The 19,920-nt window shown below is 47.2% G+C and overlaps 1 protein-coding gene across 2 annotated transcripts in view; it reads left to right on the top strand.

The window, feature by feature from the left end:
• Positions 1 to 19,920, top strand: part of NSUN7 (NOP2/Sun RNA methyltransferase family member 7) — a 70,564-nt gene that overhangs the window by 20,750 nt on the left and 29,894 nt on the right. For both annotated transcript variants that reach the window (XM_030565436.1, XM_030565434.1), the window contains exons 5-7: positions 5,898 to 6,028; positions 8,123 to 8,275; positions 9,976 to 10,159. In XM_030565436.1, the coding sequence (XP_030421296.1) occupies positions 5,898 to 6,028; positions 8,123 to 8,275; positions 9,976 to 10,159 (468 nt within the window). The remainder of the gene's footprint in view (positions 1 to 5,897; positions 6,029 to 8,122; positions 8,276 to 9,975; positions 10,160 to 19,920) is intronic.

A 19,920-nucleotide genomic window follows, 5' to 3' on the forward strand; every position in this document is an offset into this window, starting at 1 on the left:
CTGATGGTATCCCAGCCAGACTGGGACCCAGCATAGTTTTTACTCCTTTTGACTCAGCCCCTCCTTCTTCATTGCTGGAGAGAGATGATGATGAGACAAGGATCTACACCCCTTGCCATTCCTCACGTAAACTGGGACCCTCTCAGCATTGTATGTCTATGGATGCACAGGGCTGGAAGCTTCCACCATTGGTATCACCTCCCGTGACCTTTCCACCCAACTGGGAATACTGAGACCTGTGGGCATTATATAGAGCCCAAAACCTCAGGCCGCCCAACCCACTTAAATCCAGAACAGCTGGATCCCCTTCACCTTCTGCATCAGCCCCCTCAGAAGCGCTGGATGAGGAACCTGAAGACATGCCAGGGAGTGATACCATTACACCCACCCACATTTCGTCATCTTCATCAGACAAAACAATAATGCCACCCTCCCCCTGACGTCCGGGACCTCTTCAAACGAGTAGCTAAATCCCTGGACATCTCGCTAGCAGAGCTACCAGAGATCCATCACAAACTCACAGATATACTTCAGGCATCCCTGTCAGCGAAGTTTGCATTGCCTATTAATGTAGCCATAATGGATCCGTCAAAAATAATCTGGCAGACACGTGCTACAGCCCCACCTTCTTGTAAAATTTCTGACAAGAAGTATTATGTGCCTACAAAAGGAGCTGAGTTTTTATTCACTCACCCTACCCCAAATTCATTGGTGGTAGAAGTGGTTAATCAATGGGGAAAGCAACATTAATCTAGAGCCACCCTTTATGACAAGGACTGGAGGAGGCTTGACCTTTTCGGGCAGAAAGCCTACTCATCGGTTACCCTCCAATTCCACATAGCCAACTAGTCGGCCTTACTAGCCAAATACACACACAACCTGTTCTCTCAAATGTCAACTTCTGTTGAACAGCTCCCAGACTGCAGATGAGAACAATAAGAGGCTAACATCGCGGAGGGTTCGCTTATCGCCAGAATGGCCTTCCAGGTTTCTCTCAATTCTGCAGACATGGCAGCATGTTTGATTGCTACGTCCGTTGTCAGACATTGTGCTTCCTGGCTACATCTGTCAGGTTTCCGAGGGAAGTTCAAGCCACAATCGAGAACTTACCTTTTGAAGGCCAAAAACTCTTTGCGGACAGCACTAAAGCGTCCTTGCACATCTCGAAGGACTCACGGGCCACCTTGAAGAATCTCGGAATTTGTCCCTCCAAATAAAAAGAAACGGGGCAGATTTTACAACGCACAATTCCACACTGGCCAATACGCTCAACCCCAATGACACTATGACCAGCACCGCAAACAATGTCAGTCTAGACACCGGCAGCCCCAAGATCAGCCATCCATGTCTCAACCATCTACTTCCAGGCAAACATTTTGAAGTGTTGGTCGAGGACATGAGAACCTCACATTTCCTAATTCGGGATCTTACATCTTCAGCCCATTTGGAGACTGTCACCGTATTACCAGTCTGGAAGACCATCACTACAGACAAATGGGTTCTGGAAATTATGCAGCAGGGTTACTCCATCCCCTTTATTTCTATTCCACCTATCCATTCCCCTTCCCCGTCCCTCCTCAGGGACCCCTCTCATGAGCACATGTTACAACAGGAAATAAACCATCTACAGTTAGGTGCTGTGGAACCTGTACCAGTTCAACACAGGGGAGAGGATTTTATTTCCATTATTTTCTCACTCAGAAAAAAATTGGGGGGAGTGGAGGCCCATCATGGATTTATGGAAACTCAACAAGTTCATAAAAACACAACCTTTCAAAATGGTGACTCTATCCACAGTAATTCCGACATTGGAGAAAGGAGATTGACTCTCGGCCCTTGACCTATAAGACACTTACTTTCATGTTACCAGTCACCTGGCACACAGATGATTCCTGCACTTCACCCTAGGGAAACAACATTTCCAATAAAGAATGCTTCCTTTTGGCCTGTTCACCACCCCAAGGGTCTTTTCCAAAGTTCTTGCCGACATGGCTGCTCACCTCCACAGGCAGAAGGTGGTGATCTTTCCGTGTTTAGATGACTGTGTTCTAAAGGCACCAATGCAACAGGCAGCAACCAATGCCACTTACTCAATAACAACCCTTTTTGTGGCCTTGGGTTTACAAATAAATCTTCAGAAGTCCACTATGATACCTACACAACAGTTGGAGTTTATACTGGCAATCTCAACATGACAGTGAGATTACCCCAACGCTTCCTCACCTTAACCAATCTAGTTACAACAGTTAGAGGCAGCCCACAAACATTCGCCAGAATATGCTTACAAGTTTTGGGGCACATGGCGCTGCAAAGTTTGTTGTAAAATATGCCAGGCTCCACATGAGATGTTTACAGGCCTGTCTTCTCACTGTCTATAGTCTGCACAGACACTCCCTCAACAGATATCGCACGATGCCTCACAGAGTAAAGCACTTGCTCATATGGGGACACACCCTACCAATGCCTGCTCAGGTGTTCCCTTCCTACAAAAAATTCTATCTGTGATGATCACCACAGATGCTTTCCTCCTGGGTTAGGGGGCACAGTTACGCGACAATACCATCCAGGGTCACATCCAATCTCCACATAAACTTACTGGAGCTAAGGGCAGTCCAAAATGCTTGCCAGCACTTTCTTCCTCTGTAAAGAGTCTCATGGACAATTTAGCAACCATGTTTTATATAAACTGCCAAGGGGGGCTCGATCATATCCGCTCTGTTCAGAAGCAGTTCGTCTCTGGCAATGGTGCATCACCAACAGCATAGACATTCTGGCAACCTATTTTCCCGGGCGCCAGAACGCAACAGTGAATCAACTAAGCAGAGACATATCCCAAACCCACGAGTGGGAGATGGATCCTGAAATCCTCAAAGCCATATTCAAACAATAGGGATTCCCCACTGTAGACTTCTCTGCTACTGCCCACAGTGCCAAGTGTCCTCAGTACTGCTCTCGGACCGGAATGGGATACACCTCTCAGGGCGACCCCTTCCTTCTGTACTGGGACACTCCACTGCTGTATGGCTTCCCATCCAATCCCATTACTGAGTCATGTCCTTTACAAGATCTCCACAACAGAACGATCAAAGGATCAAACTATACCCAAACAAAGACTATCCAAATGGATATCGCCAGGTATCCACTTGTGTTACCAAAACAACAATCTGCTTGCTCCCTCGCGAGTTTTCACACACTCCACAGAGCGATGTCGACATCTGTTGCCTTTCTCAACAATGTGCCCATCACGGACATTGGTAAAGCAGCTACATGGGCACCAGTTGATACCTTTACTAAACACTACGCTTTAGAACAACAATCAACTGTAGACGTTCAGTTTGGACTCTCAGTGTTAACCAATGTACATAAACCAACTCTGAAGCCCCTCCCCTCCACTGAGGGGCACTGCTCAACAGTCACCTAAAGTGGGGCACCCACAGGGACACTCCTTGAAGAAGAGAAGGTTATTCAACTTGTGCAGTAACTGAGGTTCTTCGAGATGGTTGTCCCTGTGGGTGCGCCACTACCCGACTTTGGAGTTTCACACTGATCCTCGGGACATAGAGAAGAACCTAGGGGAGGGTTGGCTGCACACACTAGGTAGACGCTCGGAGTGATGCGAGACAGCTGCTACACATGCGTGGCGAACCTGGTCACTGATACTACAAATCTCCGATTACAAGTGCAGGGCACTGAGATACGTAAAGTGGAGAACCCACAGGGACAACCATCTAGAAGAACCTCAGTTTGTGCACAAGGTGAGTAACCTTCTCCTCAATGAGGGTTCTCCACTGCCCCCCCCTCGCCCCCGGATGAAATTTTCCTCACTGCATTTTTAGGTCTAGGCATATTTAATCCTAGTTTTGTGTGTGTGACGTGTGCAGACAGGGATGCACTGGATGACGTCTTGAGGTCCATTCCAATCCTATATTTCTAAGATTTCATGATTTATATTCAAAAAAATAATGAAAGCTGCTTGGAGGTAAGGTGAGCAGATGTCCCGATTTTATAGGGACAGTCCCGATTTTGGGTCTTTTGCTTATATAGTCTATTACCCCCCCACCCCGTCCCGTTTTTTCACACTTGCTGTCTGGTCACCCTACTTGGAGGTTAGCTTTTTATCATAATATTTCATAAAGTTATCAATAACTTTGTCTGCAGTTTTGTATTAAAAGCTATGTACTTTACGAAATCTAAACCTTCACATTCTTACTGCTGGATATTAAATAAGCTAAGCTGAAATTTAAAGGAGCAAAGTTAGTATTGTGGTTAAGACAGGAGACTTAAGTGCCCAGGTTTGAAAATTTTAGCATAATATCACTTAAAGCCAAATTTAGGCACTTAAATAAGGGGTAAGCATCTCCATATCTCACTGACTTAATGCAGTGGTCCCCAACCTTTTCGTCTGGCGGGCGCCAGATGAAGGACTGTGGCGGAGGTGGAGCACCTTCTGAAATGCCACCGAATTTCTGCGGCATTTCGACGGTGCTGCCTCTCTATGACGTCACTTGTTGGCGGCAAGCAGCGTCATCGAGAGGCATCGCCGTCGAAATGCCGCGGAAATTCGGCGGCATTTCGGCGGTTGCTCCCACCGGCCAGGACGCAAGCACATTTAGATGGCCCCCATGGGTGCCATGGCACCCGCGGGCACCATGTTGGGGACCCATGACTTAATGACTTCAAACCGATCTTACGTACTGTGCATCTCTGAAAGTCAGGACACTTATGTAGGTTCCTGAATATGGATTTTAGGTGGCTGACTTCAGATATCCAAGTTTGGAAAACCGTGGCTACTTAATATCTCTGCACTTAAGTCTGCCGATTAGTAAAATAAAGATATTTTCCTAATTCATGGGTTTGTTGTGAGGATCAATTCCTTTTTTTCTAGTTAACGTACTTTGTATACTTATACCTATATAATATATATATATATATATATATACCATTTCTTACCTTCCTCTTTAACTTACGTGTGAATGTAGTGCACATGAATGGTATTAGATTTACAGTTCAGTGGACTGAAGGTCATACAACAGATACAGCGTGGCAGCAGTAGTGCCACCCTACCCTGAGTATGAGCCTCAACTCTTACCTGATGAGAGAACTTCTGGGGCTGAAAGTAATCTATTCATGCTCATTCAGTCCTGGATGCCCCTGCTAATTCGAACAAGATTTTGAATTAGTGTCAGTTGTGGAAAATTTCTAATAAGAATGCTGAGGACAGCATGGAAATAATTTTTCTGCGGTAGCAGTGGTTGAATCAATACTGATTTTTTAAAAAAACCTTACACTTTGAATGTTATGCAATAAAATGAAAAGCTATTAAAAAGGTATTGTGTGCTTCTCTTAGCTTGAATATTACTGACTATACAACAGTCAAATTCTACTTCTAAAATGATCTTTATAAACAGGAAAATGTGAACACTTATGCCAACAATTTAACATTTACAGCCGCCTACTGTAACTTTTCTATTACCGGTCGGATGAAGAGGAATACCATTCTAATATATCTGCAATCTGCTGCAAAAGAGAAGAATATAGTTGGAGGGTGAAGGGAAAATTATAATTGTAAAAAACTCTAAATAAAAGAAATGTAACCATTTTTTTCTTCACCTTAGAGAACTAAAAGTTTGGGTGTTTCAATAAAAATAGTTAATAAAGTCTGTCTTATTGATGAGAAGGTAGGCACTTAAAATCATGTCTCTACCTGTTTTTCATTCAAAATAAGTCTCCATAATACATAGCGATCTCCCTAAAAGAACCACTTACGTCGATTCTTATGTGTAGTCCTGATTAAGACATAGTTCTTCTGTGAGTGTAAGGGTCTGGAGGTGGGTCTCTTTGCACGATTAGGACCTGTTTTGTTTCCGTTTCTTTAAATAGTTATTTTCCTATTGCAGCCAGATGAATTGACCAGTTTAATTGTTGTAATGTTGTATGACCTCCAAGATCGAAAGTTTCAAGCCCGACAGATTTCTGATGAAGAGGAATCAATACCAGAAGTCAGAGATGTAGAACGTTATCTCTACAGGTATATGTTATAAGTAATTTTCTAAGTGGGCATAAATATAGACTTATATAACCTATAATAGGTTTTTAAAATTGCAAATATTGTAAACATCTGTTTTCATCTCAAGCCATAGTGGGCTTCTTTGAAGATGATTTGGTTTCAAAGAGAAACTTCTGGATTCCTAAAGTTAAGATTAAACTTGTATTTAGTCAAAACTGCTGATGGAATACGTTTGAAGTAAAAATGTAGTGCCTTATTTCTGTTGCTTATCTGATGGAAAAATCCAGAAAACCTCAGGCCAAGTCAATATGAAAAAACATTACTCCATCATTCAATAAACAGATTCAGAAAGATGGGCATGGTGTGGTAAAGAACCAAGGAATCCCTGTAAAACACCTAACAGCCTTGCATTCTGCTCTACCATATGTCTTCTAGCTTATTTTAGAGGTACTTTCATTAGACATTGAACAAAGAATCTGTTAAGTCTCATGTTTAAAGTAATGCCAAATGTTTAAAGTATTATTTTTCTTCTCCAACCCATTATTGCCACCCCAACAATTGGAAAGAAGGATGGTCTAAAGTACAGTTTAGAGTGCTAGCCTGGGACTCTGGAGACCAAGTTCCCTGCTCCCCACAGACTTCAAATACAACAAAATCTGTCCCGACTGGTCAAAAGAGCGTAATAAGTATAAGACAAGAGACCATAGGTTGATGTAACAAATAGTGGAAAAGTATGGTAACGAGACAAAACTGGTCACCATGAAAAGCAGTGGTTGCAGCACACCAGATTCATAATTATTGTCTATTTTTTGTAGGCATTGTGGTATTGCAGAGTTTTAAGGAGAGTTTTGAAAAGGGACAATGTTTATAGGACCTCCTATGTATGAAGGGTGACATAGGAGAAAGCGTGAAGGTGGTGGGTTGAAGATTTAACAAGTGGTCAATGAAGGCTCGCATAATTGGCATAGTGGACGTATGGGTCAGCATCTGGATAGTGAATGGGATACTAAGTCCTTAAGGGTATGTCTGCACTGCCGTTAAAAACATCTGCAGCTGGCCTGTGTCAGCTTGGGGCTTGGACTACCAGGTTGTTTAATCGTGGTGTAGATGTTCAGGCTTGGGCTCATGAGCCTGAACATTTACACTGCAGTTAAACAGCTCCGTAGTCTGTGCCTCATGAGCTCGAGTCAGCTGACACAGGACAACTATGGGTGTTTTCAATTTCAGTGTAGACTTACCCATAAGCCAAGATGAATTCAGGCTTCATCAATGAGCCATGTTTCAAGTTTAGATGACCAAATGAGATGCTGCTCAAAGTAGATTGTACAGATACTCAAAATATGATACCTGCTAGACTGTGTTCCTCAAGCTTTGGAACTACCCTTCCCACATGGGTAGGGTTCAGATACATGCTTAGTTCTACTGGACTCTGGGTTTGGTTCTTCCCTTTCTGGAACTCGGATGCTCTGCTGAGCTCCATTCCTCCTATCTGGTATTTTGGTTCCACAGATCAGACAGTGGGGAGAAATGCTGGTACACTTCCAAGTACCATCCACTTGTGACACCAAAATGATATTACTCACAATATGTTAGTCCCTCTACTTTATGTGCTTTGATCAGCCATGAAATAGCTAACAATTCTTATGTTTAAATTATCATCATTGGGCATTAGAGTTAACACACCATTTATGAATGAGGCAGTTAATATTTCTTAAAAATGATTGTTTCAGGCTCCTTGGAAATTCAGATTTCATTGCGTTTGGTTACAAGTGTATCATGTTTTTCAGGGTTTTCCCCTTTTCACCTGAACAGCTACACACTTACTTTCTTTCTTTTTTAAAATAGAAGCTGAAATTCAGGAGGTTGGGGTGAGACATGGCTCAGTTTGAGTCAGTTGTATGCTTAAGTAATATAGTCTCAACTATGCATGTTGGCTTAGACTTCAAGCTCCTTGGGGCAGGGACTGTTTTCATACTACATTTTTGTACAGTATCTGGCAAAATGGGACCACACTCGTGATTGTGGCATCTGTGCATTACTGCAGTATAAATGTTACATCATCATAATGAGCTATAATCTTCTAATCTGGGTAAAGCTATCATTTTATACTTGTAGTTTTAAGACCAAATTGGCTGCCGCTCTAGCAAGATGTCGAATCAAACATGATGCTCTTTCAATTGAATATATTCTACCAGAAACGCTACGGAAACAGGAACAAAGGGCTTCTGCTTTACCTTTGTATGCTTGGATAAATACATTAAAAAGCAGGTAAGATCTGTAAAATTAACATTTTAGAAATATACATATTAAATTGTATATTGCCCTTCTACGAATTTGTTTTAAAATTTTGCACCGTACAGTATTATCTTGTAAGGCATAGGTTTCTTGTAATAAACGTTTGTTTAACAGACCCAATTGACCTAAACATCACACTTCCATCTTCCGTTTTTTTAGCGTACTAGTGATACAGTAATCTTAGGTGTTACTTATAATTGACAAGATACAAGAGGAAAAACATCTTTTCTATTCGTGGGTGAATACCCACTTCGTCGGATGCATGACATGACATGGCATGATGAAGTGGGTATTCACCCATGAAAGTTCATGCTCCAAAGCTCATGCTCCAAAACATCTGTTAGTCTATAAGGTGCCACAGGATTCTTTGTTGCTTTTACAGATCCAGACTAACACGGCTACCCCTCTGATATCTTTTCTATTGTTTTTTTTCCAATTTACTTACTCGATGCATTGGACAACACCTTGAGTGTATCTGCACTGTGCTGGAAGGCCGTGTTCCAGTGTGGGTAGTCAGATGTGCTAGCTCTGCTACAGCTATTGCACTGAAAATGAAGATATAGCCAGGGTAGGTGCCTGAAAATGTACTCAGGAGTTCTGTGTGGGTTTTTGCTCAGTGGCTAGCCCAAGCTGCTGCCTGTACTACCCTGACTACACTGCTATTTTTAGTATGCTATCTTGAGCAGAGCTAACGTATCTGTCTGCATGTGCTCAGAAGCACTCTCCCAGCTGTAGTACAGACATACCTTTTACATATAGTTATTCACACTATTTCCCCTGCATAGTCAGTTTCCCCAGTTTGTTTTTGTGGGTCTTGAACATAGTAACAAAGTGGAGAAAAAATATTAAAAGCAGAAATGTTATTTTAAAACCACAAAAATTGGTGGAGGGTTCTGGGAGTGACGTATAGTACATAGAACTACTTTTAATTGATTTTTTTTTTAAATTGTTTTGCTGGTTGACAGGGTTCCTTTAAATGCCGCTTTATGTATATGTCAGAAAATAATATTAGTTTTAGTATTTATTATAGTACTAAAAGAACTGATAAGATGGATAACTTGACATCACAATCACATCTTGTTTTCCTTACCAGTAATTTCTTCATAACCTTCCTTACCTAAAATGTTCTGTCTTGTCTATTTTAGACTGACAGCTTCAGGGCAGGGAATGTGTCTTAACTCTGAACATGATTCTGCAACTTATACTCGGGTTGAATACATGTTAGTTGACCTGACTAAAGATGGTCATGTTGGGCCCTCTGTTTACGATGTACAGTGTAAATTTATGGCACTCTATAAACAATAGTAGATTAAAACAAATGCGAGATTTTTCTGCATGACACTTAACCTGCATGACTGTACCTTGGGTATTATGAATTACAAATTGCTTAATGTTCATTCGTGCATTACCTTTCCGCAAGAGGGTGATTCAGAGACTAGGCAACAAATTCACTGGTGGTATAAATGGATGCAGGTTCATTGTAGTCAGCTGAACTACAACTGTTTACACCAGCAATAAATTTGGTATTGAAATGTCAAATCCTAACTCTGAGTTCTGTTTTTATGATACTTTTTATGGCAAAAATCTAGATTTTCCAAGTGAATTTTTAGTTATTAACATTGTATGTTCAGTGGTCAGGATTATTATGAGTTATGCATGTTATATGTTAACAGCCTTGAAGACATTTACAAAGAATTGAAAAAAGAGGGATTCACAAAAGTTGAATCTGTGTCAGATTTTGAAGGTTATACTTATTGTCTGGACAAGCACTGCCATGATGTACTGGTTTTTCCTGCTTCTCTCAAAGAAGAAATACTTAATTTGGAACTTTTCACAGGTTACAAACTCATCTTACAGGTGAGCTAAATAAGTCTGGAGTGGGTCTCATAATCTGGTGTGCAAACTAAGCTAATGCATTATTGCCTGTTCAGACATTGCATGGTTTTAATTTTTTTTATGACTAAATAACCAGGCACTAGCACTTTCTGTAAACTTCCTAGTGTAAGCAGGGTCTGAATGAACTCTCCCGACATCTGGTGCTGAGCTGGGGGAAAAGACTTCAGGATCAGGCTTTGTTTGTATAGATATGTCTACTCTGCCTAGGTATGCAGCATGATGGAGCTGCTTTGCCAAAGTATCACTTTTGTCTGGTGTTGGGTTACAGATCGTTTCAGTAATGAGTAAGAGGTAATTAAATGTTATCCTTATTGTGTAAGTAAAGGGCAGCAGAACTGTAATTAGTTTGCCCTGATTGAGGAGGTCACCCTAAACTGAACCGTATTCTCCAAGCAGGGGGTAGGAATGCCAATCTCAGTGGAAGAGATGGGGGGACAGGTAGTCCCTACTTGGTGGTGTGTACTCTGCCCAAAAAGTCTTAGACACCATTTGACCACTCCCATCTAGTGTTTAAAGGGGGAGCTAATGAGACTCACTTTAGTAATCATTGAACAGAAACAATGATTCTCGAGGTGAATCCCTGAGGTCTAGGGGTTAGGGACAGTGATAAAAGGAAAGACGATACAGGGGGCTGTACTGGCAGTGAGGTTCTGTGCTACCCAGTGAAATCACTAAAGACCTGTGTCAAGTGGTGGAACCTCAGAAGTAGCATTGAATGTCCAATAATGACAGCATGCAACCAGCACAGCAAAGAAAAGGAGCAGCAGCACAGGGTCAGCAGCAGAGAAAAGCAGTGGATGCAGTGGCAAACAGCCAGTTCCAGAGGCACCAAGTGACCACAGAAACATTGCTCTCTCCTTCCTTTCTGAACACCTCAACAAGCTCTGGGTCATCACTAACAAAGGACAGCCAACTGTGAATGGGGTGCAGCAATGGGAGAGAGGAGTGGTGTGTTAAAGAGACGTTTGTTTGTCATATTTTCCCACTGCAAGGTAGGAAACTGAGGCAAAGAATACTGCCCAATACACAGTGGGGGCAGGTTTTTGCTTATGGCTGCATGCTTTTGAATGTATTTGTGATGTTACTCATAGACTCATAGACTTTAGGGTCAAAAGGGACCAATATGATCATCTAGTCTGACCTCCTGCACAAAGCAGGCCACAGAATCCTACCCATCCACTTCTATAACAAACCCCTAACCTATGCCTGAGTTATTGAAGTCTTCAAATTGTGGTTTGAAGACCTCAAGCTGCAGAGAATCCTCCAGCAAGTGACCCATGCCCCACGCTGCAGAGGAAGGCGAAAAACCTCCAGGGCCTCTGCCAATCTGCCCCGGAGAAAAATTCCTTCCCGACGCCAAATATGGCAATCAGCTAAACCCTGAGCATGTGGGCAAGACTCACCAGCAAGCACTCAGAAAAGAATTCTCTGCAGTAACTCAGATCCCATCCCATCTAACATCCCATCACAGACCACTGGGCATACTTACCTGCTGATAATCAAAGATCAATTGCCAAAATTAAGCTATCTCATCATACCATCCTTCCATAAACTTATCAAGCTTAGTCTTAAAGCCAGATATGTCTTTTGCCCCCACTACTTCCCTTGGAAGGCTGTTCCAGAACTTCACTCCTCTAATGGTTAGAAACCTTCGTCTAATTTCAAGTCTAAACTTCCTAGTGTCCAGTTTACACCCATTTGTTCTTGTGTCTACATTGGTACTAAGCTTAAATAATTCCTCTCCGTCTCTAATATTAATCCCTCTGATATATTTAAAAGAGCAAGCATATCCCCCCTCAACCTTCTTTTGGTTAGGCTAAAGAAGCCAAGCTCTTTGAGTCTCCTTTCATAAGACAGGTTTTCCATTAGTTGTCCCAAACTAATGCTTGGATCCATTCCCTTTTATTAAAAGTTCTTTTGTTATACACAGACTCAGTGTTTGCGAATTGGGAAGTATTGCCTCTTAGAGGTTTCTGGGGTGATAGTAAGTTCTTCTTCGAGTGATTGCTCATATCCATTCCAGTTAGGTGTATGCGCCGCGCGTGCACATTCGTCGGAAAACTTTTACCCTAGCAACTCAGTGGGCCGGCAGGTCGCCCCCTAGAGTGGCGCCACCATGGCGCTCCATATATACTCCTGCCGGCCCACCCGCTCCTCAGTTCCTTCTTACTGCCCGTGTCGTCGTTGGAACAGTGGAGCGCGGCTTAGCTGACCTCCACTTCCCTAGCTACTCGTTTTCTCGTATATAATTATGCAGTTATAACCCTTTTATATATATATTTGTATGGTTATACGTGTTTTCTTTGCTAACATGGTTAGTTTAGTTAGCGGGGTTCAGGAAGTAGCCCCTTCCATGAGCCCAGTGCCGGAGCCATGCATGGCTCACCGGGTTTTAAAAGGGGCCCGGCCTGCTAGAAGCCGCGGCCGAAGAGAGATCTACATGACTCCTGTTTGAAGTGCCTCAGGGAATCACACTTGACAGATAAGTGCCCCATTTGCAAGGCTTTTAAGCCGAGAACAAAAAGGTGCGGGACTTTCACTTACCCCTCCACCTTGGGCGCCGAGCGATGTTCAAGCGGCGGGCAGAAGCGCCTCCTCGGCACCGGACCCCGCCGTTACTACCAAGGCCTTTCGGCACCGACCGTCGCCGGCACCGATGTCGACTCGGCACCGCTCCCTTCTTCCGAGGTCGAGAGAGCCTACGATTCCTGCTGGTGCCTGGCGGCTCCCCGGCACGCGCCGTGGTTGAGCCCCCTGCTCCCGCTGCTTCCGTGCCACCTGCATCGCAGCCAGAGAGCTCGCCTAAGTTGCGTTACCCGGCACCGACACCTGCAGAGGCACCGATGACTTCGGCTCCGTCGATTCCAGTCCCCCAGGACCACGGAATCCGGTGCCTGGCAGCTCCCCGGCTCGCGCCGTGGTAGAGCTTACTGCTCCTGCTGCTTTTGTGCCAACTGCACCACAGCTAGAGAGCTCATCTAAGATGGCTCGCCCGGCACCGACGACGTCGGCACCGTCGATCCCGGTCCCACGAGGGCCGTAGAATCCGGTGCCTGACGGCTCCCCGGCGCGCGCCGTGGTTGAGCTACTGCTCCTGCTGCTTCCGTGCCAGCGGCACCGCAGCCAGAGAGCTCGTCTAAGTCGGATCGCCCGGCGCCGACACCTGCTACGGCACCGATGACGTCGTCACCGTCGATCCCGGTCCCACAAGGGCCGTAGAATCCGGTGCCTGACGGCTCCCCGGCACGCGCCGTGGTTGAGCGTATTGCTCCTGCTGCTTCCGTGCCAGCGGCACCGCAGCCAGAGGGCTCGTCTAAGTCGGATCGCCCGGCACCGGCACCTGCTGCGGCACCGATGACGTCGGCACCGTCGATCCCGGTCCCACAAGGGCCGTAGAATCCGGTGCCTGATGGCTCCCCGGCACGCGCCGTGGTTGAGCTACTGCTCCTGCTGCTTCCGTGCCAACGGCACCGCAGCCAGAGAGCTCGTCTACGTCGGATCGCCCGGCACCGACACCTGCTGCGGCACCGATGACGTCGGCACCGTCGATCCCCGGTCCCGCAAGGGCCGTAGAATCCGGTGCCTGACGGCTCCCCGGCACGCGCCGTGGTCGAGCTAATGCTCCGGCTGCTTCCGTGCCAACGGCACCGCAGCCAGAGGGCTAGTCTAAGTCGGATCGCCCGGCACCGACGCCTGCTGCGGCACCGATGACGTCGGCACCGTCGATCCCGGTCCCGCAAGGGCCGTAGAATCCGGTGCCTGACGGCTCCCCGGCACGCGCCGTGGTTGAGCTCCTGCTCCGGCTGCTTCCATGCCAACGGCACCGCAGCCAGAGGGCTAGTCTAAGTCGGATTGCCCGGCACCGACGCCTCTGAGGCACCGACAACATCGGCACCGTCGATTCCAGTCCCACAAGGGCTATCGAATCCGGTGCCCGACGGCTCCCCGGCACGCGCCGTGGTTGAGCGTATTACTCCCGCTGCTTCAGTGCTGACGGCACCGCAGCCAGACAGCTTATCTAACTCGGTTCGCCCGGCACCGACACCTACCGAAGCTCTGATGACCTCGGTACCGTGGATCCCGGTCCCACGAGGGCCGTCGAATCCGGTGCCTGACAGCTCCCCAGTACGCACTGTGGTTGAGCCTGCTGTTCCCTTCACGCCGGAGATGTTACCAACGGCGAGGGCTCTCAGTGCCATGACAGAGTCAGTGCTGCCTGTCCCGGGCACCGCCGGTACGGGTAATACAGTCTCTTCAGGGGACTGTCCCCTGTCAGCACAGCAGAGCGGCACCGTTCATGATCACGGTCCCGCAGACACTCCAAGTCCTGTCGGCACGCCGGACACCACTGGCAGTCCCGGTGCTGTTTTCCTCGGTACTGGTCACACTCGCTGCACCGGTCGGTATCCCGTTCGCCGACCCGCTATCGGCACCGTTCCGACCTCTGGCACCGGGGCAGGTACCTTGACTCCTGTAGCCCTTCTCCGAGCCTCGAGATCTCGGTCGACCTCCCGACACCGTTCTGGTTGCGGGTCTGGATCTCGTTCCAGGTACCGATACGCCTCCCGATGCCGGTCCCCGGTGCCGAGTTGGGCAAGGTCCGAGTGAGTCAGAGACTCTGCCTGTGCCTTCTTTTAGTACCTCCATGGCCGTCCGGACACGCATCCGTGTCATCCCATATGCGCAGATTTTATGCTCAGGACCACGATCCTGAAATGATGGCCAGCGGGCGCCAGCCCCGAAGCAGAAAGAGGCTTGGCGAATGAACAGGCTTGGCCGCCAGGTGTACTCTGCAGGGGCCCTGCAGCTCGGGGTAGCAAAGCAACAAGCCTTGCTTAGCTGCGCTAATTATAGCACCTGAGTGAAGGAGTTTCTCCCTCAAAACTTCCACCTGGAGTTCGCTGCCGTCTTGGAGGTCGGGGGGAAAGAAGGTTCCCAGAGCGTCCCTCCAGGCCTCGTTGGACGCAGCAGACTCTGCGGCCGGCACTCTGGCCTTGAGTGTCGCCGTGAGGTGCATTTCATGGCTTCAGGTTTTAAACCTCCGGCCGGAGCTGCGGTATGCCATTCAGGATTTACCCTTTGTTGGTAAAGGCATCTTCGCGGCAGAGACAGCCCCAGACTGCGAAGTCTGGTGGGCAATAGGGTCCTAATGCGTCTCAGCATGTATACGCCAGCGACAAAACGCAGGCCTTTCTGGCCCCAGCCGCCATACTCTGTGCCTAGCCAGAGGCAGAACTCTGGCAAACGGCAGGGCCAAGGTGGTCGCAGACGAACGTCAGGACCCCTAAAGAGCCAAAGTCAAGGTCCCTCGCAATTACCACTGGGACCAAAGACGGACCTTCCAAGGTTCACCTGAGGGAGGTGTACCAGTCGCAGGACGGGATCCCGATCCCGCTTTCTCCTGGCATGGCCCCAGTTACTTTCAGATCGCTGGGTCCTGCGCACAATGGAGCATAGGTACCACCTTTAGTTTTGCTCCAGCCCTGTCCCACTTCAGCGGACGAAAGGGGTAAGGGGTTTTACCCCCGTTATGCCCTAGTCCCCCACTCGAACACAGGTCTCAGACCTTCTTGGTCCTGCACGGACTCAACCGGGTTAGGATAAGGTTGGAGTTCTGCATGGTATCCCTGGGAATCATTATTCCATCCTTGCCTCCTGGGGGCTGCTGTGCCGCCCTGGATATGAAGCACGCGTACTTTCGCAGTGCCATCTTCCCTCCACACGGGAGATGCCTCCGCTCTATAGCCGACTGTCAATACTCCCGGTTTACGGCCATAGTCGCCGCCTACCGTCGCTGATGTCGGATATGCGTTTTTCCGTATCTGGACGATTCGCTTATCCACGGAGACTCTGAGACACAAACCACTCAGCGCGTGGGCATCGCCACGGTCTTATTCACAGGTCAAGGCCTGCTGTTTATTATAGAGCAATCCACTCTGGTCCCCACGCAGAGGTTGGGCTCCCTAGGGGCTATCCTGGTCTCCTACCTAGCCGGAGCCTGCTTATCGCAACTGCGATTTTAGGCGATGGCAACAATCATCTGAGGTCTGAAGGCTTTCCCAACGACCTCAGCTCGTTCTTGTCTCAGTCTCCTGGGTCCATGGTTGCCCACAAGTTTGTAACCAAACACGCCAAGCTCCGCCTCCGTCCTCTCCAAGTCCGGCTCACTGCCCCTGACGGCGGACGCCTCATCTCTCTGCTCGAGTGTTCATAGTCACCTCTGAGCTTAAGGCCTTTGGTCTTCTAGGGAGCTGGCATTCCTCCTCAATGCCCCAAAAATTGAGAGTAGTCCGCCTGGCATGCCAGGGGTTCCAGCGGCAGCTGCGAGGCCGTTGTATCTCGGTGTTTACAGCCAACACAACGACCAGGTGCTTCATAAGTATTCAGGGGGGACATAGTCCCCCCCCCTTTTTTGGTCAGGAGGCCATCCATTTCCGGGTCTTTGGCATGGCCCACTCGATGGAGCTGGCGACGTCCTTTCTCCCAGGCGTTTGGAACGTCCTAACTCTTTGCCTCAGCAGGTCTTTCCTGCCTTACGAGCGATCACTCTGCCCCATGTGAGGCGTCCCGCTTTCCGGAAGTGGAGATGTTTCCTCACACAGACCTGTTCGCTCACCGCGAGAGCAGGAAATGCCAGGTGTTCTGCTCCTTCCAAGATCTCTCCTCGGAATCGATCTTGGACGCATTCCTGATGCCGTGGAAAGGCCAACTGCATTATGCCTTCCCACTGTTCCCACTGGTTCATTAGGTCCTGCTCAAACTCCGCAGGGGCAGAGCGTGCATCATCATGATCACTCCAGAATGGTCCAGGCAGCGCTGACATACCACGTTACTCGGCCTGTCAGCCCAGACCTCATCTCTCAGGGCAACGACAGGCTTCGTCACTCGGACCTGCAGCCTCTTCGCCTCACGGTGGCTGCTGCGTACCTGAGTCGGGGTGACAGGCAGCCTTCCACCTGGTCAACGTACCGGGCCAGGTGGAAGCGTTTCTTTTACAGCTGCAATACGCTCGATCTTGCTCCTGCTGAGGTCTCGATCCCCTCTGTTTGGCCTGCCTCTGGCCTTCAGCGGCAGGACCTGGCGGTATCAGCGCTGAGGATACACTCAGCAGCCATCTCTACCTTCCAGCAGGCTGAGATGGACGTTCAGTGTTCTCACGCTCTATGGGTTCGAGGTCCCTCAAGGGCTTGGAGCGCTTGCACCCTCGGGTGCGCCGCCCAGCCCCGACCTGGGACCTCAACCTAGTCTTGGCCAGACGGGTCTCTGAGATCAGAGCTCTTACGGGGGTTCCGCCGTACACTAGGTTTCACAAAGACAAGGTGCAGTTATGACCGCACCCGGCTTTCCTCCCTAAGGTGGTTTTGGCTTTTCATGTTACCCACAGTTCAACGCAATGGGCACAACCGTTGCACTCCTTGGACATCTGTGGAGTGCTCGCATTATATTGTGCTGACAGAACCATTTCCTAAGGTGCCCCAGCTCTATCCCGGTAGCGGGCCAAAGGGAGGGCTTGCTTGTTCTCCTCTCAGAGGATCTCATCTGGGGTGATGGCGGACATCCCTACTTGTTATGATTTGGCTCATATTTCCCCAAGCCACATCACCGTGCATTCTACCAGGGCTCAGGCTTCATCTGCCGCCTTGCTGGCTCGTGTTTCTACCCATGAGATCTGTCGCGAAGCTCCATTGGTTCTCGGTCCATACCTTTGCTTCGCAGTATGCCCTGGTTCAGCAGTCAAGAGAGGCTGTAGCCTCTGGCTCAGCAGTTTTATTCTGCCACATTTCACTCCGACCCCACCGCCTTTGTAAGGCTTGGGATTCACCTAACTGGAATGGATATGAGCAATCACTCGAAGAAGAAAAGACGGTTACTCACCTTTGTAACTGTTGTTCTTCGAGATGTGTTGCTCATATCCATTCCACACCCGCCCTCCTTCCCCACTGTCGGAGTAGCCGGCAAGAAGGAACTGAGGAGCGGGTGGGCCGGCAGGAGTATATATGGAGCGCCATGGTGGCGCCACTCTAGGGGGCGACCTGCCGGCCCACTGAGTTGCTAGGGTAAAAGTTTTCCGACGAATGTGCACGCGCGGCGCGTACACCTAACTGGAATGGATATGAGCAACACATCTCGAAGAACAACAGTTACAAAGGTGAATAACCGTCTTTTTTCCCAAAATACTCGGTGGGGGCTCAAGATGGTTCTGTTTTGTATTGTTAAGAGGAAATGCTAGATATTGAACCTTTCCCTTGTTGCTTCCAATTCCATCTGGCAGAAGGATTACATTAGGTATAACAGATAGATACATTTCTTTTTATAGTGAAAGTATTACCATTCTCAACTGCAAATATGACTCCATAGCTCCAAAGCAATCAGTATGACGTCTGAGTTGAGATTTTTATTACAAAACTTTTTTAAATAGAGACTATGGATAAAACTTTCAAAAGTAGAAGAGTCCCATATCTAAATGAGACACAGGACTTTTTGTCTTTGACAATAAATAGGATTTAAGCTCCTATGTCACTTAGGCACTTTTCAGAACAAATTCTCTAGTTGATAAATAATGGCATCTTAATGTTTATGACATCTCTACTGCAGTTCCATCCCTAGGCTGAAATAGTGGCCACTCCCCCTCCATGCTGTATGCATAGGGGTTCCTAGCCACTGAAGCTTGAGAAACTCCAGTGGCTTTTCCCCTGGCTTGCCTTCAGCATCACCTCCATGCCAGCCTATTCAAAGCTGATGCAGAGATCCCCACCATAGTACACAGGTGGTGTGAGGCCCCTATACAACAGCTCTGCTGCTATCCTGTTCCTACTCTAAATTAGCTTTTTTGTTTGAAATAGCAATAAACACTTTATAAAAGTCCACATGACCAGATGAATGTGGGGGACTTTTTCCTTGCTCTCCACAGCACCTAAGGCCTTAGTCCTGAAGACAACATGACCTATAGTCAAGATTTTCAAAAGTGATGAGTGACTTTCAATGCACAGCTTGAGAACCTTGAAAGGGCCACTCACTAGTCAGTTTTGAAAATCTTGGCCCCATATTTGTAAAGGCCTCATATGCATATTAAATAAGACAGCCTCAGAATAAGACTGCCCTGTCTAAAGGAGATACTAGCGTTCAATTCTAGTAACAATCTGAGTCCCCTGACACATGATCCTCCTACAACAGTATCCAATAGCATGATCCTATTCTAAATGATTTTATCAGTAAAATAACTCCTACTGGGAAAACCTCATCTTTGTTATTGATATGATGCAGATTAACCAAGTTGTTCAACATCCAGAACAGATCTGCTCATTAAAACTTTGCAGATGCTATGATGGAGGCAATGAAACTCTTCTTCACCTCCTGCAAAGCTACTGTATAGGTTTATTTAAAATTGTTTGTTGCAGTCAAATTCAGCACAAGACTTGTAACATGTTCTCTGCCTGTGTTCGTTCTAGCTTTATCTATACTAGGTCATCGGTATACTGTAGTGATGTGAGGATTCACCTATGAAAGGGGAAGCTTAGTGGACATTGCACTGATAATCAAGGTTGAAAGAGGATTCTAATATCATCCCAGATCATTGATAAAAGAGGCATATTGGCTGAACAGTACTATTTCCCAGAGTCATCAGAAAACAAGGTTCCATTTGCCTCCGGGGACATGTCAATAAAACAGGTCCTTTTCCACAGTAAAAGAGGTATGCCCCAACCTCAAATTGGAAGAGGTAA

Source organism: Gopherus evgoodei, chromosome 5, assembly GCF_007399415.2.
Source record: "Gopherus evgoodei ecotype Sinaloan lineage chromosome 5, rGopEvg1_v1.p, whole genome shotgun sequence".
NCBI classification, from domain to species: Eukaryota; Metazoa; Chordata; order Testudines; family Testudinidae; genus Gopherus; species Gopherus evgoodei.